Raw genomic sequence first — 26689 nt, forward strand, 5'->3', positions numbered from 1 at the left:
CAGGCATGGTAGTGTGTATATGTCAGTGCTACTCGCAATTTCTTCAAATTGGAATATGTTTTGAATTTAAATGTGTTGAATGTTGGAGAAGGAAAAGCCTTAAATGTCGGTGATTGTATTCAACCTTGTATTGGTAATAAATGTATAGCTTCTTTCCCATATTGTTTATTCGCTATAATCATGTTGAGATGGAGACACTTAGGGCTGGAAAGAACCTTATGGGATCCTCTTACAGGCTCAGGTGTGTGTGTGCTCAGTCGCTGTCACATCTGACTGTTTGTGACTCCGAGGGCTGTCGCCCACCAGGCTCCTCTGTCCGTGGGGTTTTCCAGGCAAGAATGCTGGAGTGGGTTGCCATTTCCTCCTCCAGAGGACCTTCCTGACCTAGGGATCAAACCGATGCCTCCTTTATTTCCTGCATTGGCTGGCGGAAGCCCAATAGGTTCATGTAACCCAGTACTAATCAAGCATCTTTCTGTGATCTATAGTTATTTTTTTAAGTATATAAAAAAGTGGTTACCTTTAAATGTGAAACACACTTCAGTATATTTTATTCTTATTTTAAATACTGCCTTGATCTGAACTTTTGAAAACAAAAAGAGGGGGTGGGTCTTTATCTGGTCTATTCTTTGGCATGATGCAGAATCCTTTGAGTGTAATATCCCTAGTTTATCATAAATAGCATAGCTCTTGTTTAATCTTAAATGTAGCTTAGTACTGTAATACTTAAAGAGATTTAATGTGTTGGTGTCTTGCTGATTAAATATGGAGCCCCCTGAGCAGCCTGGTGGGCAGTTACCAGCAATAGGGCTTCTTTTTTTGAGCCAGATGATAGCAGGCTGAGAGGTAGATCAGTACTGGGCTCTGCAGTGGGAATTATAGCGATGCTCTTCAGGTACTTAGAACAGAGGAATTGCTCATGGCCAATTTTTGCCTTCTTCACCAGACATTCTTACCCATTTAATACATAGTAGATAGGTGTGTACATTTTGTGCAAATCCATCAGAAATACAGTATTAACTCAAGCCTCTGTTAACACCTTATAATTGAAGTGCAATATGAAAGTGCACTATCTTGAGATTTCTTTAATATGCAAGTCATCTGATGACAATAACTTCTTTTCTTTTTAATATTCCTGTTATTTGAAGAGATACATGAATGATCTCATTAGCTTTGCATAAGTATTAGAAGGTAGAATAGCAGAAAAATAAGGCAAGAAGAAAGTGAAGAAAGTTGGAATCACTTATTTAGATACATAAACCAATAATATTGATGCAGAATTGAAAGAGGGAAGATTTTTTTAAATACAAGAAACATGAATTGATGATTGACTATTCCAAGAAGTGACTATGTACAACCAGATAATCTCAAGTTATTCTTCAAAGAAAACAAAGAATATTTCCAGATATTACTCAGTTTAACAGTGTCTGTGACTTCTTCTCACATATATAATTTATTTTAAAAATGAGCATGAACTGATATTAAAAGAACTACCCATTTGTCTATTTCATTAAACATCTCTGAAATTCTGTTCTTTCATGCAAAAGAATTGTTCTCTCTGGTCTTTTGATGTCATGTGATCAGTGTAACTGGTGACCAGATAGTTTATAGTTATTGGTCATTTCTCCTCACTTTTACCATCTTCCCAGACTGTAATTCTTTGACCAGCCAGAAGCTCCTTTGCATAATGTGAACTTGTAACTTGATCTGAACTCTTATAAGACACTGTGATTTCCTCTAGTCAGCCCTGAATATTACTAACCTGATCCTATAGATATTGAAGCTAATCTAAACTTGACTTTAGATTAGCTTTGAGAAATTCGATGGGAATTTGAGAATAAGGATGCAGATTGTGGTCAACAGAGTTGATATGCTCTGACTCTCAAGGATGGATCTTGTGTTCCAATGGGTTTTTGTGTGTACAAATAAAATAGTTTTAAAATTAACATGGATGGCATTCCCCATTGAATTTTCATGTAATAATTATATCTACTTTTCTCAATAAGTCCTTAATTGTAGTTTCTTTGTCTTAAGTACTAGTGATGAATTGCTTTTAAATACAGTATAATGTTAATTGTTGTTGTTTAGTCCCTAAGACATGTCTGACTCTTTTGCAACCCTGTAGACTATAGCCTGCAAGGCTCCTTTGTCCATGGGATTTCCCAGGCAAGAATACTGGGGTGGGTTGCCATTTCCTTCTCCAGGGGATCGTCCTGACCAAGGGATCAAACCCACATCTCCTGCATTGACAGGCAGATTCTTTACCCCTGAACCACCAACGAATCCCTAAATGTTAATTAATGCTAAATTTACAAAGATTTTCTTGTCACTTCAGAAAGAAATTTGAAATTTTATTAAAATAAATTTTGAGAGACTTCCTCTGGCAGTCCAGTGGTTAAGACTCTGTGCTGCTAACGTAGCAGGTACTAGTTTGATCCCTAAGATCCTGCATGTTATTACACAGGCAGCCAAAAAAAAATTTTTTTTAATTTCTGGTTTTAAAGTTATTGTACTTTTGAGTACTGAATAGTGGCTTATTTTGCTTTTATTAATGAGGCATATTGCTCAGAATATTATCTAAATACATAACTCAAGCAACCTTAGAAATTTATGTGTCCAGTATCTAAAATTAGAATAAACTGTAGTTTGCATCTGATCAGTTTGTTTGCCTTTGACAGCTAAATCAAATCTCCAAATGTTTTATACCCAAACTTTTAAAGTTTCTTGTTAAGACAAGTGGAAAAAAATCAGTTTATGAATGGTATATGACTATTGACTTTGACAATAATAACAAAAGAAATATCTGTATATCTTTATCTGCTTTTCTTTTTTACTTTAAAATAAAATAAACTATATATACAAGGATTCATATTTCAAAGAAGTAGAGTATGTATTTTTCAAATCCATACATCCTAAATTAATATTTTTATCCTGGGGTGATTTTTAAAATTATGCTGTTTCCCCACGTGCTGGGGAAGGTGCAGAGTAACTGGATCACTCATACATTGTTGGTGGGAATGTAAAGGGGTCCAGCAACTCTGGGAAACGGTTTGGTGGTTTCTTCAGAAATCAAATATGCAACTGTCATATAAGCCAACAATTAAAATTATAATCCTGGGCATTTATCCTATAGAACTGAAGACTTAGGGTCACACAAAACATACACACAAATTTTCACAGCAGTTATTTACAAAAAAACAAAAACTTAAGAGGAAAAAAAAAAAGCCCAGATGTCCTTCTATGGTTGACTAACCATGGCACATCCATATAATGAGCAGTAAAAAGGGATGAGCTGTGGATGGACAGAGCAACCAGGAAGTGAAGGTGAAAGTGGCTCAGTCGTGCCCGACTCTTCCTGACCCCATGTACTACACAGTCCATGGAGTTCTCCAGGCCAGAATACTGGAGTGGGTAGCCTTTCCCTTCTCCAGGGGATCTTCGCAACCCAGGTCTCCCGCATTGCAGGTGCATTCTTTACCAGCTGAGTCACAAGGGAAGCCCAAGAATATTGGAGTGGGTAGCCTATCCCTTCTCCGGTCGATCTTCCAGAAACAGGAATCGAACCAGGGGACAACCACCAGAGAATTATGCTAAATGAAAATGACAGTCCCATAAAGTTACATACATTATTTCACTTTGTTTCATTCCTGAAATGATTAAACAGTACAAATGGAAAAGAGATTAGTGATTGGCTGGGCTTAGGAGGGCCTGAAGAGAGCAACAGGAATGATCCTTAAAGAAGTAGTTTCTGTATCCTGACTGGATCCATATCCACATCCTGGGTGTGATATTATGCTATAGTTTTGCAAAACGTTACCTTTGGTACACAGGAACGAAAGCTAACATAATTTATATAGCAAATTGTCTAAAAGTAAAATTTAATTATAAAATTTAAAAGTGGTGTTTTATTAAATGTATTACTCGTGTTATAAGAAAGACTAAGAAAAACAAAGCATTTATGCAGATTTGCCTTCAGTGTTCTAGAAATGTTGCTTTTATTTTGCGTTTGGTTTTCGGTGCCTCTTTGTTTTGTATTTGTGAAGTTGGCTGTCTAAAAATGACAAGCTTTGCTGCAAGAGCCAAGAGTAATGGTTGAGCTAAAATTTCCTTCTGGAGTAGTGCCGTTTGACTGTTATAATGTCTGAGACTAATAAATATGTTTTAAAATTAACAAATGAGCTAAATATTGGCATCCCTGTTTTTGATAGGGGCTTCCCTGATAGTTCAGTTGGTTAAGAATCCTCCTGCAATCCAGTTGACCTGGGTTTGATCCCTGGGTTGGGAAGATCCCCTGGAAAATGGAAAGGCTACCCACTCCAGTATTCTGGCCTGGAGAATTCCATGGACTATACAGTCGGACAGAGTCGCAGAGTCGGACATGACTGAGCTACTTTAACTTCAAACTTTCACTTTTTTGAGAAGGTTTGGTGCCTTGCATGGCCGAGCTTAGCTAATGCTTGCTCTAGTCATGAAATATATGTAATTAACTGCCAGTGAGACTATAAAAAGTATCTGACTGACAAGCTGTCATTTTTGCACCCCAGTATGTGAGACAAATCTACACCCTCAATCCTCGCAACAGAGAAAACTAAAAATGCAGAACTCCCCTCGTTTATAACCAGGACTGTTGCTCAGAACAGACAAACAGTGACTATGAGGATGCAATGCAGTCTGTTTGGTATGGATGACTCTTTTAGTATTATGATAACATTGGCAGTATTGCCCTACTATGTTTAGTTTTAATTTAATCTTGAATGATTTATAATATCATTCAAGAGAGAGAGGAAAAGTAATAGGCTTTGGGTCAGCTAAATTTGGAAACATTTTAGCCTCAGAAGCACCTTTTCCACCTTTATAGATCTCCTACTTAATGCCTTAGAATTTAAATGTTTATCCTGGATAACTATTACACTTGTTTTTACCTCTGAGCAAACTTCACAAAGGGTTCCCCAGGTGGCTCAGTGGTAGAGAATCCACCTGCCAGTGCAGGAGATGCAGGTTCAATCCCTGGGTCAGGAGGATGCCCTGGAGAAGGGAATGACAACCCACTCCAGTGTTCTTGCCGGGACTAAATGCACACACACGCTCTCTCTCTGTCAAGGAAAGAAAGACTGCTGAAAGAATGATTATAACCTTTTCTCTCAAATGCTTTTCTCACTAACTTCTTTAAAGTGTCTTTCTAAAGGCATCTTAGGGCTGAGTGTAATTAGGTTAGCTGTGTGCACCCGTCCGTGCCGCCTGTGGCGATAGCATAGAGCAGTCATAGCAAGAACCTGGGGCAGCCTGCCTCCTCGTGCGGCAGCTGCGGTGCTCTCACGGCTGGCTCTGCAGTCAGTCTGGGTCGCCAGCTGTGGTGAACAGAACATCCCATAATTCCTCTGGTGTGCAAAGGAATTGGGTTATTTATGTAAGCTTTTATAAAAGTAAATACGGTTTTCAACCCATGAGAAACTATTAAAGAGGAAAAAAGGATAAAAGAATGGATACTTTTGACCGACAGAGAAGGCTTGAGAGAAAGAGAAATGTCTGACTGTGCAAAACACCATCTCCAGGCTCTCAAACATATCGTCAATAACAAGAGACTAATAGTTGAAGAGCTAGAAGTTTTAAAAGGAACAAAGCCTTCCTCCAAGCAATTGTACACATATGGCACATCCATGTGAAGACTGTATGACATAGTTTGGTTAATAAATGAAAATTATAATTTCATTTAGCTATGTGTTTTTAATTCTTTATTTTTAAAAGGCAGTAGAAGGAAGGAAGGAAAATCTTAACCATTATCATGTGCTTCCTGACAAAATGCTTTGGTGAAACTGGTTTTGACCCCATATAATGTAAGTTTGATGATCAGGCTTGAGCAACTCTTGACTTGTTCAAAAAGTTATTCACTTTCAAATGATAATTATATCCAGGTATTAATAAGGTAGTGGTAATCTGAAATTTTATTCCAGATATAACCAGAAATTAGTATTGCTTCTCCACTTGTACCTGAAATTTCTACCTCTGTAGCCATACTGTTATTTGAATGTACACGTGGAACTCTGTTCAGTGTTATATGACCGCCTGAATGGGGGGGAATTGGGGGAGAATGGATACATGTATGTGTATGGCTGACTCCCTCTGCTGTTTACTTGAAACTCTCACAACATTGTTAACTGGGCATACCCAAATAGAAAATTTTGAAAGTTTAAAAAAATTAAATATAAAAAGCCCCACATATTGTGTTATAGCTACTCAGTGAGGTATCTATGCAACTATGTCAAATAAGAAACTCAGTGAGTTATCACCCATGGTGTGGCTTTCCTCACTGTGCTGAATGACTATGAGTGGAAGACCCATCCTTGAGCCAAACTTTTGATTTTCTTTGGCAGAATAAATTTAAGCAAAGGTAGCAGGCATATTAAAAACAGATGACTGAGACGTAAGCACTCAGCAGTCTTCATCGCCTTATCTTTGTCACTCCGAATTTATGGATGAAGCTTGTGATCTCTGATATTGCCAGTTAAAGTTACAAGAAAATTGCACATTAGTTGTTTTGTTTCAGACATATATAGCTATACTGAGCTTTGATGATTTTGTTTTAGATACTTATAGGTATACTGAGCTTTGATGAAAATGTTTATCCAAAAAGAGGGAAGAATGCCTAGCATGTGGCATAGTAAATACTCAAAACTGAGTTTAAGAAAGACCATCTACTATTTGCCAAGTCTGTGCGGGATGCAACGACTTTTTAAAATATGGTTCCTGTTTGGTAGTGTTGATGAGAAAGAAATTCTGCATACTAAAGAAAGGACAGATATTCGAGTTTGTTACTAAAAATAAAATAGGCTGCATCCTTAAATTCAAAGGTGACACTATGAGAAACCAGGTAAGAGGGGCGCTCCAGCGTGTTTACATTCCATGTGCTCGAGAGACAGAGGAGCTGAACTGAGCTGAAGTGGCCACACTCCCAGGTGCCTGTCATGTGGGCCCCCTTCTCATGTTCGTGATAATAGAAAAATCCATGTTTTACAAATGATAACCCACAATTATGGGGGAATAAATGCCTCTCTTTCTCTACTTTGGAGAAATTTCTGGAGAGGGATTCAGAATAGACTAACCGTGGGCCAAGGATGATATCTTCAGGGGATGGAATTGGATTGTAAAGAATGGCTTGGGAGTTTCATGGGTACTACAGACTCCCTTTGTGGCTTACTGTAGCTTGTGTGACAGTGTGTGTCCTACTGAAACCACATTTTCCATATGGCGGTCATCACTGCACCAGGATCATACTCAGGACAAGTCACAATATTAATAGATGTCCTGATCCTTTTGTGGTGACTTTTGAAAAGCACTGTGTCCTGAGTTGGTTGCTTTTCCTGGCCTCTGTTGCTCTCAGTGAAAGCCAAGCTACCCTAAGTGATTGCATAAATAGGAAGAATTTACCATCTATGGGGGTGAGTTGGGGGAGTCAGGGGGCTTATTTGAAATAAACAGAAGGAAGAACAGTACGGGAGTTTTACATGTGTGGTTATCTTGCAGTAAACAAGGAGCACATTTAAATTCAAAAGGGAGAAACTTTGGTTTCTCTCTGAATGTTTAGCTCTCTGAAAAATTTAAAGTATTAATTTGAGGAACTAGTAGATTATCTTATTAAAACTTCTAGCTGTACTTTGTTTTAAAACTTTAAACTTTTCCTTTTGTATTAGAGTATAGGCGATTAACAGTGTTGTGGTAGTTTCAGGTGAATAGCAAAGGGACTCAGCCATACATGTACATGTATCCATTCTCCCCCATCTAGCTTTACAGTTTTGACTGATGACTTGTTAAATGGATTTTGGTGACTAGACTTTAGGAGTAGCGTAATTAAAAAAAAAACTGTTTTGACAGGTTGGCTGGGGAATGCTATATAGAAATTCCCCAGAAAAAAAGGGTGAGCAGAGGCAAAGAGACCACTCACTAGTCTTCTGAAGACCTGAACTAGGATGATAGGAAAGGGAATGGCAAGGTAGAGGCTCTCAGAGGTCGAATGGCCTAAAGCCTGTTAACATACGGAGATATAGCAATTATTAACGTTTAGTTTTTACATGGCAATGTGCAAATTGCTTTACCTTTATTTAATATTCTCAACCTTTCTGTAAAGTATAGGTATTGTTATCTTTGCAAGTTGATTAATTTGCTTAAGATCACACAGTTAATAATTATCAGAATCAGAACTTAAACCTAGGATCTGTGTGAACGCAAGCCCTGCTAATAAAGGATTCTGACTCATGAGAGGCTAAAATAGTGTTGCCCACATTTTAATTTAGGAGACAGATGCCTATTCAATGCCTGGCTTAAAGTTGATTGTTGGCATACATATAACACAAACTGTCTTCTCTTTTTCCTGTTTTCTTCTGTTTTAGTGCGACTTCATGACAGCATATCAGAAGAGGGCTTCCATTACTTGGTGTTTGATTTGTAAGTACAGCATACTTTGTGGCTTTTTGTTTTTGTTTTTGTTTTTTGCTATTTATGAAGATTTTGAGTTAAAGATCGTTTTTTCTCCAAGTAGGAGTCCAAATTAATGACCTGATAATATTTTCAAATGTAATTCTTTTGAAAAAAGGTGAATACTCAGCATCGTTTATTTAAAATTTAAGCTAATCTTCCTAAGGGAAATAGTTATGAGTGTTTGCTTTGGGATTGTTCATTGTGATCTCATAAGTAGTTCTCAGTTTACAATGTACAATATAAACCAAGTGTACAGTGGTGCACCTCAGTGTACATAAACATAATACTCCATTGAATTTTTAAAAGTATTTGTAACTATCTTACATAAAAAGAACACTCAAGAACCCTTGAGATGTGTTACTTCAGGAGTTCAACAACATCATCAAATTCTCATCTTTTACCCCAGCTCACTGTCTTCGTTCTCAGACTGGCATGGTTCAACTTCCTACATGCAGACATGGTAATTTATCCTGGAAGATATTGTACCGTATTTTTTTTTTTTTTAGAATGAACAATTCATCTAGTAAGCCTTCCATTTTTCACCTCATGGGCCAGGACTAGGTTACATGCCTGCCCCTCACCAGTCACTGGCAAGAAGAATGGAAACACCAAAATTTACTTACACTAAGAATTAGAGACCAAGGTTCTATCCATAAGGATAAAGGGAAAACCATGCTCTTGGGGAGCAGTCCATAGCATCCCACCTGGCTGAATGGGATGTAGTGAGACAGGCCACACACAGTACTTCTCGGGGTTAAATGAGAATGCACTTTCTGAAAATCAGATTGATACTCCAAATCAAAAATGTCCGTATTGTATAACTTAGTAATTTTGGTTCTTGGAACAATGTCCGTGGAAACTGTTACTCTAAATTCAGATAAAGCTTGAAAGATGTTTATACATTGTTCTTTATAGGAGGCTGGGAGGAGGGGGAAGAAAACCAACTTAGGGATCCAATAATGGAGAATCAGTTTTCTTAATTACAGTGCATTCATATGATGGACTACTCTCTAGCATTTATTGTGATATTTGGGGAATAGATAAGAAAAAAATATTATTTCATCTAAAATATGTCTAATGACAGGTTAATACTAGGTTTGGTTAATTCAGTCCTCCAATGATGTCTTTAAGAAACCAAGTTCATTCCATCTTTCAGTCTGTTCCTTGTAGCTTGTGGGTTTATCCTCACTCTCAGATACCTCTTAGGTTCTCACATTTGGTGCCTTATTTCAGCTATCATGGTGACTTGCAAAGGCAGGGGAAAAGGAATATTAATCCCATTCATATATTTTTATTTATAGGGAAAACCTTTCCCAGCAGTCCCTCAGAAGATATCTGATAGTGCATTATTGTTCAGAATCGCTTCTGATGCACATGTCTGAACCAAGTAGTAGTAAAGGGGATAGAATAACAGCAATTGGCATGGACCAACTATAAGTTCAGTCCATAGCAGGAAGGGAAGTCTTGCTTACTGGGGATAGGAAACCAGACATGTCTGCTGTTACTATGAAATGTGTTGCAATTATTCTTCCATGTTTAAAGTTCAAGAGGAGAGTTATCAACAATTCTCATCAAAATGCTTTTCCAGTAAGTGAGATTAATAAACTAGTTAAACACAGTCCAGTAAGTAGCATCAAGCTTTAGAGACAATTGGAAAACAATAGTTAAAAGTATAGATGTTCAGTGAGTAAAAAGAGATTATAACAGCTATAAATAAATAGTCCTCTGTTTAATTGTGGTGGTATTCTAGGGAGAAGAAAAGTAAGTAGCTTTAGAAAAATATACATTCAAAATATAGTTAAGAAAAATATGATCTTAAAGACATCAATGAAATACTTATGGAAAAAACTGGAAGTTACTTTGCCAATCGGTTCCAAGATAAAATAACTACTTAAATTCCTAAAGATGGAATGTTCTCTGTGTTTGTCCTTTTGATGATGGTTTTGGCAGTGTGGTACTTGTGCATACTTCCTGTGGAATGTCAGCTATTCAGAATCTAATGGGAAGTTCTATTTTTATAGGTGTGTTGAGGCTTCTTCTATTGGAATACTTTTCTAAAAAGCAGAACAGAAAGGGCCATGAGTTCTTAGTTTCTTTTTGCTAATATTAATTTACATTTTTTATTCACGTATTTGTCCATAGTTTCCAACTACAAAGTATTAATAGTTCAGTTTTGCAAATAGACTCAGGAATCAGTGGGAAAGGGCTTCATGAAAGTGACGATATCTTCACAGGAAAAACTTAACTGCTTGATTTTTTTAGAATCATATTCCTCAAGGTCTGCCCCTGGCATGGTTTTTAGGCATACCTCAGCAATTCCGGGAGGCAAGAGATGTGGGTTTGTCTGAAATCTAAGGGAAGGTAAGACAGTGGAGTAATGGAGCTAGAACTCTAGTCCTCAGGGAGGGGCCTACAGGCAGAGCCATTGGCCTTAGGAAATAGAGCAGATCCAGTCCATTTCTAGGACTGATGGCTAATAAGGCTTTGACAAGGGCAGTCATTTGATTATGACTTACATATTTCAGGAACTGCATGTCAAAAAAGATCTGTATTGTGTGTTTGGTGGGTGAATATACACAATGAAGTATAGAAACATCACACTCTTAAGTAAATATTGTAAGAGAATAATTACATTAAGGCTTACTGGAAAGCCTGCTGACCCAGAATGGAAAGATTTAAGTTTCAGGCTCAGAGCTACCTGGGGCTAAACATTTTACATTCTTTTCTCTAAGCTTCATTTTTCTCAAATAGAATGAGGCCATGGGACCAGATGAAAAACTTGTTAGACATTTCTTAAGTTCTTTTCTATTCTATGAAGCCAGAATGCTTTTTGCATCCATTTGAGATTTCTGATAGAATTAATGGAACTCCTGATGCCATTTTTAAATATTAGAAAATTTCTTACGAGTCTTAGCTATTGGAGAAAAAAGGTATCATTGCGTCTTTAAAAACAACAATTTTTTCCCCTAGCCAACATACATCTTGGTATGTGAAGTACTTTTTCCCCTCTGTTTTAAAGCGTTTGTGTTTTTGTCCCCAGCTAAGAAATTCTATTTATTAAGTATGTGATAGATGCCTGCTAAGAGCAAGATATTTTGTCTAATGCTTTAGAGAGGAAGAAAGCAGTGTTTTTGAGCATTTTAAAATAAATGCCCCATTTCGATAAATTCAAAAAGAAATACTCTGAGAGAATCTGCTGTGCCTCCTCCTCCTGCCCCATTTTATCATATATGTATTCGTCTGAAGTCCTGGTCAAGTTGCATGTTTTGTGGTTGTTAAGAAAACATGTATATTTTCCATTTTTACAAATTTCAAATTACAATGCTAAAATTTTTCAAAATACACTCCTTATAGTGGGGAGCTGAACGAACACTTGGTATGTAGTCACTCTGCACCAGGCACTGCAGATAAGCTGATTGAAGGGAAGGTGAATGACCACTGTTTGCCTTCAAAAAAACATAGCTAAATATTCGAGCATTTTATCACATACTAGAATATTTTGGTTATATAACCAACACGTCAGCAGAATTTACAACACACACACAAATATAGCGAGTTTCATAGTGTCTGTTAAAACATCTGGTATGTGCTCCTAGTGACTTGGTCATTTTTATGGTAATTTGGTAAAATTCTATTATGCTGATAATACTCTCCAGTATTTCACAAGTCGTATATTTTCCATTGATTATTACTTCTTTTGGAAGGTGGAGGGCTAGTTTAATTTTTTTTTATGAATACCTTTTGTTTTTATTCACAGAAAAATTTATCTGCCTTAAAACCTACTAAGCATAATATTTCCTTTAATTTACATCTCTAGAACACTGTAGATAACAAACAATAGTAGCAAAATAATTTCACACTCAGATCAAAATGTGAAAGCAAACTATGAAAGACTATTTGCTGTTGTAAAACAGTACTTGAGAACAAGTCTCTAGGTTAAAGTCCTGTCAAGAGGAAGAAAATAAATCAATAATTATAGCATAGGATGCCTTGTGCCATGATATTGTGCTGCGTACACAGACTGAAGAAAAGAGTGAAAGTGTTGAACCCTGGTCTACTAACATCCAGGTAGATGATAGTAAGTCCCTGAAATATGTAAGGTGTTGGTAGGAATAAAGTAAAAAGGTACTGTGGGCCCTCCATATCCTAAGGTTCGACATCCACAAATTTAACCAATCTTAGATCAAAAAAGCAAAACTTGAATTTATTGCAGCTGGCAACTATAAGTATTTGCATTTTATTAGGTATTATAAGTAATCAAGAGATGGTTTAAAGTATAATGGAGAATATATGTATAGTATGGCACTTCCCAGGTGGCGCTGTTGGTACAGAATCCGCCTGCCAGTGCAGGAGATATAAGAGACATGGGTACACAAGAGACACAGGTTCGGTCTCTGGGTCGGGAAGAGCCCCTGGAGTAGGAAATGGCACCCCACTCCAGTGCTCTTGCCTGGAAAATCCCATGGGTAGAGGAGCCCTGGCAAGCCACAGTCCGTGGGCCACAAAGAGTCAGATGCGATTGAGCACATGCACCTAGTATAAGATCATTCTGTATCATTTTATGAGGGGCTTCCCTGGTGGCTCAGACGGTGAAGAAACGGCCTGCAATTCAGGAGACCTGGGTTTGATCCCTGTGTTGGGAAGATCTCCTGGAGAAGGGCATGGCAACCCACTCTGGTATTCTTGTCTGGGAAATTTCCATGGACAGAGGAGCCTGGCGGGCTACAGTGCATCGGGTTGCAGAGTTGGACATGACTGAGCAGCTAACGCAAGGAAAAGTAAGATGCCATTTTATATAAGAGACTTGCGCATCCTCAGATTTTAGTATCTGCTGGGGATTCCCACAGATCTTGAGGGATGACTGTAAAATCCATCTGAAAATATTTTTTAGAACAAAGTTGAGTCTGTGGAATTTTGCTTTTAGTTGGCAGTTTATATGCAAGAAACAGTCAACTTAAAATGGAGGATATTTTAATGACAAAGAAACTCTGGATGCTGTAAGTTATTGCATTTCTTATTTGTTTTCAAAAACAGAATTGTGTTTAAATCAAAACATATTGGCTATTATTAAAATGAAATTTAATGTCCATTCCAGCAGAAAGCTATAATTCTAGAACTGTAGAAGTTCAGTGATGGGAAAATACAGGTTTCACAAGGTTATACTAAATAATTTCAGTGTTCTATTTCTTGGAGAATTAATAAAATGGTAATGATTTTGTTCCAAGCATACCCTGCTTTATTACTTTGCTTTATCGTGCTTCACAGAAAGTGCATTTTTTACAAATTGAAGATTTATGTAGCCCTGCATCCAGGAAGTTCATCAGTCCCATTTTTTTCAAACAACATTTGTTTACTTTATATATCTGTGCCACATTCTGATAATTCTCACAATATTTCAAAACCTTCCACCAGCAAAAGAATTATGTTTTGATGAAGGCTCAGGTTAGCATTTTTAAACAATAAAGTATTTTTTAATTAAGGTATGCACTTTCTTTTAGGAAATAATGCTGTTGGACACTTAAAAGACTACAGGATAATACAAACATAACTTTTACATGCACTAGGAACCAAAAAACTCATGTGACTTGCTTTACTGTGATATTTGCATTATTGTGGTGGTCTGAAACAGAGCCTGCAGTATCTCAGGCGGTATGCCTGTGCATTTTTTAGGAAAAAAAAAAAAAGAACATTTTAAATGACTGACATCCTATACTTTCAATAGAAAGAGGTAGAGACACTCATATCCTTATGATTCCTTTCTGAATAAAAGGCTAAAAACTAACACTCAGCTTTTCTCATGTATTATGGTGCTGCTCCAAGGTGGCAAACTCAACCCTTTCACCACACATCATAATTCTTTAATGTTAACAGACACTGTGAGTTTGTTTGGGATAAGATGCAACCTCGTTTCATGAGTACTTTTTAGTTGACAACGTACAGGAGGATGGAGGCTCTTCAAATGAATGTCATCTGATGCTTCTTTAGAATTATTGTCAAGGATAATTTTGTTAAATTCCAAAGGACTAATCGCTGTTTCATTGGTTCACTTTAGTTAATTTTCATTTGTTCACTTTAGTTAATTTTCATTCTTTAATGTAAATCTGGATTTTCTTGAGACTATATCAGTTCCCATTTTGTCTTTATGAAGTAGGAGAAAACATTATGCAATTTAGGACTTTTGGAAACTTTTAACTATTACACTTTTATAAGATATCTTTTTAGAGGAGTTTTGGGTTCAAAGCAAAGATGAGCAGAAGTTTCTGAAAATTCCCAAATACCCCTATCTCCAAACATGCATAACACTGTTGACTTCCCACACACAGTGGTGTATTTTTTGCAGTTGAGGGCTCTATAGTGACGCATCATTATTACCCAAAGTCCATAGTTTTCATTGGGGTTTACTCTTGGTATTGTACATTGACTGGGTTTTTTTGGTAGTTTAATGAAGAATAATTTCATTGTCTTAAAAATCCTCTGTGCTCCAACTATTCATGTCACCCTTCTCTCTGCCTAGAAACAACTAATTGTTATATTGTCTGCATAGTTTTGCCTTGTCCAGAAAGTCATAGTTGGAATCATATAGCATGTAACCTTTTCAGATTGGCTTCTTCCACTTAGCTGTATATATTTGTTTCCTCCGTGTTTTTTCATGTCTTGATAGTTCGTATCTTTTTAGCACTGAATAATAATTCCCGGGATGAGCTGCAGTTTGTTTATCCAGCTCCCTGCTGAAGGACATCTTGGTTGTTTCTGAGTTTTGGCAGTTATGAATAAACTTGCTGTAAACATCCATGTGCAGGTTTTTGTGTGGACTTAAGTTTTCAGCTCCTTTGGGTAAATACCAAGGAAAACAATTACTGGATTATATGGTAAGAATATGTTTAGTTGTATACAAAACTGCCAAACTGTCTTTTAAAGTGAATGTATCATTTTGATTGGAGAAGGAAATGGCAACCCACTCCAGAATTCTTGCCTAGAGAATCCTGTGGACAGAGGAGCCTGGTGGACTGCCGTCTATGCGGTCACACAGAGTCGGACACGACTGAGGCGACTTAGCATGCATGAATACATTGGAGAAGGCAGTGGCAACCCACTCCAGTATTCTTGCCTGGAGAATCCCAGGGACAGAGGAGCCTGGTGGGCTGCCGTCTATGGGGTCGCAGAGACGGACACGACTGAAGGGACGCAGCAGCACCAGTATTATTTTGCATTCCCATCAGCAATGAATGAAGAGTTCCTGTTGCTCCATATCCTGCCAGAACTTAATGTTGTCAGTGTTTTGGTCTTTGGCCACACTAATGGATGTGTAGTGGTTATCTTGTTTTAATTTGCAAATGCCTAGTGACATGTGGTGTGGAACATCTTTTCATATGCTTATTTTCCATCTGCATATCTTCTTTGGTGAGGTATCCTTCAGATCTTTTGCCAGTTTTTAAGTCAGATTATTCATTTTCTTATTGTTCAGTTATAAGAATTCTTGGTGTAGTTGGATAACAGTCCTTCATCAGATGTTTTCATAAATATTTTTCCCAGTCTATAACTTGTCTTCTCATTTCTTGACAGTGTCTTCTGCAGAGCAGAATTTTAAAATTTTTAATCAAGTTCACCTTATCAATTGTTTCTCTCATGGATCATGCCTTTGATGTTGTATCTAAAAGCCATCCCCATGTCTAAGGTCAGCCAGATAGTCTATGTTATCTTCCAGGATTCTTATAGTTTTATTTATATAGTTACAGTTTTACATTTAGGTCTGTGACTCATTTTGAGTTAATTTTTGTGAAGGGTGTAAGGTCTAAATGTAGGTTTTTCTTTCTTCTTTTTTTAAAATATGTGTCTGCTCCAGCATCATTTGTTCAAGAGTCTCAGTTCTCTGATGTATTGCCCTTGCTCTTTTGTCAAAGATGAGAGACTACATTTACATATGTTCATTTCTGGGCTTTATTTTCTTATAATCTGTGCTTATTCTTTCATTAATACCACACTTTCTTTATCACTGTAGCTTTATTGTAAGTCTTCAAGTCGGTGGTGTGAGTCCGTCATCTTTGTTCTTCTCTTTAACTATTACATTGATTATGCTTGGTCTTTTGGCTCACCACATAAACTTTAAAATCAGGTTTTTGATATTCACAAAAGGACTTGCTGGATTAGGATTATGTTGATTAAGTTGGGGAGAACTGTCATCTTGACCTCCTACTCATCTACAAGGAATATCTCTTCATTTATTTAGTTATTTTTTTCTTTCATCAGAGTTTTGTAGTTTCCTTATAAAAATCCTTTACATATTTTGTTAGACTTATACCTAAGTATTTCATTTTTAGGGAGTATAATTAAATGGTAAAGTGTTTTTAATATAAATTTCACTTGGTCATTTCTGGCACATAGAAAAGCTATAGATTTTTGCATGTTAACCTTGTATCCTGCTCATATTAGTTCAGGAATTTTGTTGTCAATTCTTTAGGATATTTCTCCATAGACAATCATGTCATCTGTGAATAAAGACCATTTTGTTTCTTCCTTCCCAGTTTGTATACCGTTTGTTTCCTTTTCTTATCTGATTACATTAGCGAGAACTTCTCCTCTGATGTTGGAAAGGGATGATGAAAGAGGACATCTTTGCCTTGTTCCTGATCTTAGTGGGAAAACTTCATGTTTCACACTGTTAAATATGATGTTGCTGCTGCTGCGTCACCTCAGCCGTGTCCGACTCTGTGCGACCCCATAGACAGCAGCCCACCAGGCTCCCCCGTCCCGGGGATTCTCCAGGCAAGAACACTGGAGTGGGTTGCCGTTTCCTTCTCCAGTGCATGAAAGTGAAAAGGGAAAGTGAAGTTGCTCAGTCATGTCCGACTCTTTGTGACCCCATGGACTGCAGCCTACCAGGCTCCTCCGTCCATGGGATTTTCCAGGCAAGAGTACTGGAGTGGGGTGCCATCGCCTTCTCCAAAATATGATGTTAGCTTGTGGTATTTTTTAAATGTTTTTTATGAAGTTGGGGAACTGTTGCTAGTTTACTAATAATTACTGTCATGAATGGATGCTGAATTCTGTCGGACGCTTTTTCTGCATCGACTGATATGATTATGTGATTTTGCTGTTCTTGCCTGTTGATGTGATTGATGGATAACATTGATTTTCGAATGTTAAACCAGCCTTGCATGTTTGAAATAAATTTCTTTTGCTTGTGGTGAATAATTCTTTTTATTCATTGTTGTATTCAGTTTGTTAATATTTTGTTGAGGATCTTTATATCTGTGTTCATGAGAGATATCGGTCTAAATTTTTCCTCCTTGTAGAAGTTATATCTGATTTTGATGTTTAGAGTAATGGTGGCCTTATAGAATGTGTTGCAGTGTGTTCACTCTGATTCTGTTTTCTGGAACAAATTATAAAGAAGTGGTTTCATTTCTTTTAAGTGTTTGGTATAACTTACCAGTGAATCCATCTGCTTTCTGTTTTGGAAGGTTATTAATTATTGATTCAATTTCCTTATTAGATAGACTATTCAGATTGTCTATTGTCTATCTTCTTGTGCACTTTTGGCTGATTGTGTCTTTCAAAGAATTGATCCATTCATCTGGGGTATTGAATATGTGGGCATAGAGTTAATAATATTCCTTCATTATTCTTTTAATATCTGTGGTGTCTATAGTAATGTCTCCTCCTTCATTTCTCATATTAATAATTTATGTCTTCTCTCTTTTGATCATAGTCTGGCTGTAAACTCATCTGTTGCATTGATCTTTTCAAAGAACTAGCTTTTTTGCTCTTGTTGATTTCCTCTGTTGAATTCTTACTTTCAAGTCAATTGATTTCTGCTCCAACTTTTATTTTTACTTCATCTTACTTTGGATTTAATTTGCTCTTCTTTGTCTTATTTCCTAGTGGAAGCTTAGAGTATTAATTTTATGTCTTCCCCTCTAAAGTTGCATTCAGTGTTATAAGTTTCCCTATATATAGTTCATCCCACAAATTTTGATAAGTTCTATTTTTCATTTGCATTTAATTCAAAATATTTTAAACCCTCTCTTGTGATTTCTTCTTTGACTTATGTGTTTTTTAATCTCCTCGTATTTGGATCATTCAGTTTTCTTTCTGTTACTGTTTTCTAGTTTAATTCCATGTACTCTGAGAACAGACCTTGTGTGCTTACTAACCTTCTAAACTTGTTAAGGTGTGTTTTATGACCCAGGATGTCATCTGTCTTGGTGAATGTTCCATATGGGCTGGAAAAGAATGTGTATTATACTGTTGTTAGATGAAGTAGTCTATACATCTCAGTTATATCCAGTTGATTTATGGTGCTCTTGAGTTCAGCTATGCTCTTAATGATTTTCTGTCTGCTGGGTCAGTCCATTTCTGATAGATGAGTGTTAAAATCTCCAACTGCAGTAGTGGATTCACCAGTTTTTTCTTACAGTTCTGTCAGTGTTTGTCAGAAGCTAGGAGAATTCAGCACCACCAAACCAGCCTTACAACAAAAGCCAAAAGAACTTCTCCAGCAGGAAAATATAAGAGAAGACCCACAAAAACCAATCCTAAATGATTAAGAAAATGGCAGTAGAAACGTGTATATCAATAACTACCTTAAATGTAAATGGATTAAAAGCCCCAACCAAAAGACACAGACTGGCTAAATGGATACAGAGACGAGACCTGTGTATATGCGGCCTACAAGTGACGCACTTCAAACCTAAGGACACATACATACTGAAAGTTCAGCTCGGTCAGTTCAGTCTCTCAGTCGTGTCCGACTCTTTGCTATCCCATGAACTGCAGCACACCAGGCCTCCCTGGTCCATTGCCAACTCCTGAAGTCTACTCAGACTCATGTCCATTGAGTTGGTGATGCCGTCCAACCATCTCATCCTCTGTTGTCCCCTTCTCCTCCTGCCCTGTATCTTTCCCAGCATCAGGGTCTTTTCAAATGAGTCAGCTCTTCGCGTCAGTCCTTCCAATGAATATTCAGGACTGATTTCCTTTAGGATTGACTGGTTGGATCACCTTGCAAAGTTAGGGGATGGAAAAAGATATTCCATGCAAATGGGAAGCAAAAGAAAGCAGGAATAGTAATACTCATGTAAGTGTTTGTCATATATTTTGGTGTTGTATTGTTAGGCATATGCACATTAAGAATTGTTACATATTCTTGGAATGTTGACCCCTTTGTCATTAAGTGAAGCCCCTCTTTTTCTCTGATAATTTTCCTTGCCTGAAAGTCTACTCTAATATTGATATAAATATTCTCACTTTCTTTTGACTAGTGTTAGCATGACATATAATTCTCCATTGTTTTAGTCTTAATCTGTATGTGTCTTTATAATCACAGTGAATTGCTTACTGACTGTGGATATTTGTGCCTTTTTTTGATCCACTCTGACAGTCTCTTTTCATGTATTTGGAAAGTGATTATTGATATATTTGGATTAATATGTACCATATTGGTTACTGTTTCTTCCCATATTCTTACTGTTATCCTCTACATATTTTTCTTCCTTTGGAAGTTTCTTTTGTCATTTTCCCAAACAGAGAGTCTATCCTCAGCTGGGTCCAGTTTACTAATGAGTTCATCAGTGGTATTCTTCATTATTGTTACAATGTTTTCTTTTTATCCTGGTGTTTCTTTTTTGTTCTCAGAATTTTCATCTCTCTGCTTACATTACCCATATATTCTTGCGTGTTGTCTACTTTTTTCCATTAATGTCTTTAACATATGAATCATAGTTTTTAAAATTTCTGGTCTTTTAATTCTAACATTCCTGCCACATCTGATTTTGGCTCTGATTCTTGTTAGCTTTTTGCATGTGTGCATGGTTAGTTGCTCAGTCGTGTCCAGCTCTTAGCAGCCCGTGGATTGTAGCCTACCAGTTTCCCCTGTCCATGGGATTCTGCAGGCAAGAATACTGGGGTGGGTAGCCATTCCCTCCTTCAGGGGATCTTCCTGACCCAGGGATTGCACCTGGGTCTCCTGCATTGCAAGCCAATTCTTTTTTTTTTAAATTAATTAATTTATTTATTTTACTTTACATTATTGTATTGGTTTTGCCATGCACTGATTTGAATCCGCCATGAGTGTACATACATGTGTTCCCCATCCTGAACCCTTCTCCCACCTCCCTCCCCAAGCCATCCCTCTGGGTCATCCCAATGCACCAGCCCTGAGCTCCCCGTATCATGCATCAAACCTGGACTGGTGATTCGTTTCACATATTATATTTTACATGTTTCAATGCCATTCTCCTTTATCATCCCACTCTCGCCCTCTCCCACAGAGTCCAAAAGACTATTCAATACATCTGTGTCTCTTTTGCTGTCTCATATACAGGGTTATCATTACCAACTTTCTAAATTCCATATATATGCATTAGTATACTGTATTGGTGTTTTTCTTTCTGGCTTACTTCACTCTGTATAATAGGCTCCAGTTTCATCCACCTCATTAGAACTGATTCAAATGTATTCTTTTTAATGGCTGAGTAATACTCCATTGTATATATGTACCACAGCTGTCTTGTCCATTCATCTGCTAATGGGCATCTAGGTTGCTTCCATGTTCTGGCTATTATAAACAGTGCTGCGATGAACATTGGGGTACATGTGTCTCTTTCGATTCTGGTTTCCTCCATGTGTATGCCCAACAGTGGGATTGCTGGGTCATATGGCAGTTCTATTTCCAGTTTTTTAAGGACTCTCCACACTGTTCTCCATAGTGGCTGTACTAGTTTGCATTCCCACCAACAGCGTAAGAGGGTTCCCTTTTTCCATACCCTCTCCAGCATTTATTGCTTGTAGACTTTTGGATCGCAGCCGTTCTGACTGGCATGAAATGGTACCTCATTGTGGTTTTGATTTGCATTTCCGTGATAATCAGTGATGTTGAATATCTTTTCATGTGTGTGTTAGCCATCTGTATGTCTTTGGAGAAATGTCTGTTTAGTTCTTTGGCCCACTTTTTGATTGGATCTTTTATTTTTCTGGAATTGAGCTGCAGGAGTTGCTGCAAGCTGATTCTTTACCATCTGAGCTACTGGGGAAGTTTCTTAAAGTGTGCTTTTTGCCTTTTGGTATGTCTTGTAATTTTTTGTTGGGAGATGGATGTGATGTATTGAGTAAAAGGAATTGTGGTTAGTGGACCTTTAGTGATGCAGTGGTAAGGTGTTGGGGGAGGGGAAGTGTTCTCTAGTCCTGTGATTAGGTCTTAGGTGAGCCTTATCTCTTAGACTGTTAACTTCACCAGTGCTTCTCGGTTTTACTTTATTCCCCCCTACCCTTTCAGTTGAACAAAATGGCTAGAGAATGCTGGAGTTGAATGTTTCCCTTCTTCCATTTGCATTGCTCCCTGAGTCAGTCAGACTCTGGTAAGATTTCCTCATTCAGTTCAGTGTTGCTCAGTCATGTCCAACTCTTTGTGACCCCATGGACTGCAGCACACCAGGCTTCCCTCACCAAGTCCATCACTAACTCCCAGAGCTTGCTCAGACTCATGTCGATCAAGTTGGTGATGCCATCTTATCTTCTCATCTTCTTGTCCCCTTCTCCTCCTGCCTTCAATCTTTCCCAGCATCAAAGTCTTTTCAAATGAGTCAGTTATTCACATCAGGTGGCCAAAGTATTGAAGCTCCAACTTCAGCATCAGTCCTTCCAATGAGTATTAAGGACTGATTTCCTTTAGGATTGACTGGTTTGATCTCCTTGCAGTCCAAGGGATTCTTGTCCAACACCACAGTTCAAAAGCCTCAGTTCTTCAGCACTCAGCCTTCATTAACGGTCCAACTCTCACATCCATACATGACTACTGGAAAAACAATAGCTTTGACTAGATGGATATTTGTCAGCAAAATAATGTCTCTGATTTTTAATATGCTGTCTAAGTTGTCATAGCTTTTCTTCCAAGGAGCGAGTGTCTTTTAATTTCATGGCTGCAGTCACCATCTGCAGTGATTTTGGAGTCCAAGAAAATTAAGGCAGCCCTTATTGAAAAGAACAGAATGCTCTGCCATATTTTGAAATGGTTCCTTTTTCCATCTCCCTGCTGGAAGCACAAGGAAGATTTTTTCTCCAGTATTCACTGTGACAGCCTGATAGAATTCCTGGAGGTCCACCTTTCAATAACTGGGGGCCTCCCATGACCAGATGCCCCTGGTGTCTTATCTTCCAGACTCATCCACCCTGAGCCATCAGCATTTTGTCAAGAATAGTTCAGATTTTCCTACTATGACACTGGTTCCTACAGAGGTTTCTGTTTCAGTAAGTTGTGATTTTCTGTATGTGCCTGTCAGTTTCTTCAGTTTTGGGGGTAGCAGTCTGCCTTGTGACCTTGTTTGACAGGTCTATGAAGCATTGTTAATTTTTTTAGTTTTTATAATTTGTTTTCAGAACAAAGTGACAACTTCTGAGTTCTTTACATACCAGACCAGAAACCAGAAAACCCTACACTTAAAAAAAAAAAAAAAACCTTGAATACTTTATAAAATTAGTTTAAAACTCCTAAATTGTTTGGAATTGAAATGACAAGCAAGGCATAGTCATTTATCAGCTGGAGGTCAGAAATCAAGGCTAGAAATTAAAATTTTTAGACATGTTTTAAGATTTTTAGAGGTCTGAGCTATGTGTTTCTTATATGCTATAAGCCACCAAGATTTATTATTTATTGATAGAATAAACAACTGAAAATTATTCTTAATCACACTTCATTGGAGATTGTTGCACAAAGTCATTAAAGAGATTTACTGCCTTTTTTGTTCATCCAGATTTTGAAAGCACAGTTTTCTCAAAAAGTTTGTTAAGCAAAAATCTTGGATGCTTATTAAAGTGTTGCCTTCTTAATAAATGCTCTTCAGCTCCTGAGTCAGATGCTTCTCCTTGGACAAAGCTGCAATTGCTATCTTGGGTATTAACTGTCATTTTAAAGACAGCATCTCTGGACTGTCAGTGACATTCTGCTACGTAAGATAATCTGGAAAAGTTACAATTTAAGAGATGTTGGACTTAGTTGAGCAGTCAGCTTCTTCAGGATGTGATGATATTTTCTGCCATGCTCTCATCCAGTCCGTCTCCCAGCCTGGACTCTGTAGGCAGGAAGCCCAGGTCCCACTTGATCCCTGCTTACTTTTCACTTCTGCTTGAGACACCCAGGCATGGCAGGTGCTGCTGTTGGCTTGCTGTTAGTTGCCCCCCGAGCTTCGGCACATTAGACATTTTCTGTAAATAGATTTGCTATTATCATACATTCATCCAATGACTAGAATACTGATTGGGTGCTAATTATATGCCAAGCACTTTGCTAAATACTAGAGTTAAAACCATGAATAAGACATAGTCCCTGCCCACTAGGAGCTTAGAGCCTAATGAGGAAGAGAAGCAATAAACTACAGTGAGCCCTGAGATGCAGTGAGCTCATAGGAAACAGTGGTGCCTAATGATCTCAGGGATGAGAGGAGGTGACTCTGTGCTGAGCCTTACAGGATAAAGAGAATTTAGTCAGCCACAGACTCTGTCTCCTTTCTGCAGTGTCAAGAGGAATGGCATGTGCAGTGCCCCAGAGGAATGAGACTGTAGACAGTTGTAGACGTGTGCCTCAGTCTGGATGAGCCATTGATTTGAGGGGAGAAAGCACCATGAGGCTGTGAGACTCAAGAAACAGGCAAGGGCCAGTTCTCAAAGCCCATTTCTCGTTTTCGTTCCTTGAACTAAAGCCTGATTTCTAAAAGGGAGAATGAAAGGAAATGATATAATGAGGTATTTTCGGAAAGTCATCCCAGATACAAGTTGGGAGACACTAGCATCCTAACATGAGATACTAGTTTCTGGAGCTAAGGAGTGCAGTGGAAATGCAGAATGTGGAAAGCTGCTTTGAGTGTAATTTAAGAGATAGAGGTAATATATGGTGATTAATTGAACCTGAATCTCTTCTATTGAAGCCTACTGTTGGTTTGAAAATTCCGTTTCTAAAATAATCACAGTAATCTGATTACAGAAAAGGATATTTTAATCTCTTTAATGCATTGACTAGCTAATTGATAGCTGTATGATTGAGAACAGTTAAAACAATGACCACCTGGCCTGCCTCTTGAGAAACCTACATGCAGGTCAGGAAGCAACAGTTAGAACTGGACATGGAACAACAGACTGGTTCCAAATAGGGAAAGGAGTACATCAAGGCTGTATACTGTCACCCTGCTTATTTACCTTATATGCAGAGTACATCATGAGAAACGCTGGGCTGGAAGAAGCACAAGCTGGAATCAAGATTGCCAGGAGAAATATCAATAACCTCAGATATGCAGATGACAGCACCCTTAGGGCAGAAAGTGAAGAGGAGCTAAAAAGCCTCTTGATGAAAGTGAAAGAAGAGAGTGAAAAAATTGGCTTAAAGCTCAACATTCAGAAAATGAAGATCATGGCATCCGGTCCCATCACTTGATGGGAAATAGATGGGGAAACAGTGGAAACAGAGTTAGACTTTTTTTGGGGGGCTCCAAAATCACTGCAGATGTTGATTGCAGCCATGAAATTAAAAGACACTTACTCCTTGGAAGGAAGTTATGACCACCATAGACAGCATATTCAAAAGCAGAGACGTTACTTTGCCAACAAAGGTCCATCTAGTCAAGGCTATGGTTTTTCCAGTGGTCATGTATGGATATGAGAGTTGGACTGTGAAGAAAGCTGAGCGCCGAAGAATTGATGCATTTGAACTGTGGTGTTGGAGAAGACTCTTGAGAGTCCCTTGGACTGCAAGGAGATCCAGCCAGTCCAGTCCTGGATGATCAGTCCTGGGTGTTCTTTGGAAGGAATGATGCTAAAGCTGAAACTCCAATACTTTGGCTACCTCATGCGAAGAGTTGATTCATTGGAAAAGACTCTGATGCTAGGAGGGATTGGGGGCAGGAGGAGAAGGGGATGACAGAGGATGAGATGGCTGGATGGCATCACTGACTCGATGGGCATGAGTTTAGGTGAACTCTGGGAGTTGGTGATGGACAGGGACGCCTGGCATGCTGTGATTCATGGGGTCGCAAAGAGTCGGACATGACTGAGCAACTGAACTGAAAACAATGACATTCTGTTAAAAGACACTTAGCAGACTCAGAAATAGTTACCAGTTCAGTGTTTTGGAATTTTGACTATGTAAATAAAATAAGTAAAACATCTAAAAGTATGTAACTTTTGACAAATAAGCACATTTTGAAAAAAAAAAAAAAATCCTGTCTTTACCAACCTAAGCAAGGATATGGACAGTACTGAAACATAGTAGGGACTCAGTAAATGTTTATTGGATAAATGACTTGAATATTTGACATTTTAAGTAAGTAAAAAATATAGAAGCAATTATCAAATATGTCAGTTTCAGTTGCATATATTCTTTATTGATGTATACGCATATAGTGGGTTGTACCAGTTCTGTGAGGGGATCAGGGCAGATATCTACTTGAACAGAGTTACTCTTTCTCAGTAGTATGGATAAAGCTTACATAAATTATCAGTTTGCTAATTGATTTAATTTAGAAAAGGAGAACTGAAATATTTAAAATGGCCACTCATGATTTAGTAATAATTCTGTGGATAATGTTTGACTAATAATATAATTTCAGTATGAGTATTTAAACATTTATTATGTCTGTGTATCTGTCTGTCTTTCAGCCCAGCTTTCTTCCTGTTTAACCACCAAACTCTCTAGCCATATAGCAAGCCATTTGTTTGTATGCGTCTGTTATGTACAGTATGTATTTCATATGTGTTGGTGTGGCTATTAATTTGTTAAGATGTTGGCAGACAGAAATAATTGTTTCAAGGAAGATGTCTGTTTTGTTTAAAAAAAATATTTGAAAGAGAAATAGGAGTCTGATTTTTCACAAATGCATTTGAATTTTTTGAATTCCAAATCAGTAACCTGACAATTAGGGCCATTATTCAACCCTCAAAAAAAAAGAAAAAAAAAAGAAAACAACTCCTTCAACATAAATTTTGATGAAAATTATTATAATCCATGATCTTGTTCATTTTTATTCTTTGCTCTTTTAGTGTAGTGATAGGGTTTTTGAAAAATTTTATATATGGATTTAATATCTTGAATTATGATTTTCTATCCATTGACTTTCACTGTAATTTCTCAAGTATCTTGCTAAAATGGAAAGTAGGGAATCAGATCTTAACAAATATGTTATTTAAAGGGAGATCTCTTATTCCCTTTAAAGAATATACTATTTTTATCCATTCC

The 26689-nt window shown here is 37.6% G+C and overlaps 1 protein-coding gene across 19 annotated transcripts in view; it reads left to right on the plus strand.

The window, feature by feature from the left end:
* CAMK2D (calcium/calmodulin dependent protein kinase II delta) overlaps nt 1-26689 on the plus strand; it is a 310011-nt gene that overhangs the window by 148330 nt on the left and 134992 nt on the right. For all 19 annotated transcript variants that reach the window (XM_068975392.1, XM_068975398.1, XM_068975389.1 and 16 more), the window contains exon 4: nt 8385-8439. In XM_068975392.1, coding sequence (XP_068831493.1) covers nt 8385-8439 — 55 coding nt within the window. The remainder of the gene's footprint in view (nt 1-8384; nt 8440-26689) is intronic.

This window comes from Capricornis sumatraensis, chromosome 7 (assembly GCF_032405125.1).
Source record: "Capricornis sumatraensis isolate serow.1 chromosome 7, serow.2, whole genome shotgun sequence".
In the NCBI taxonomy this organism is placed as follows: Eukaryota; Metazoa; Chordata; class Mammalia; order Artiodactyla; family Bovidae; genus Capricornis; species Capricornis sumatraensis.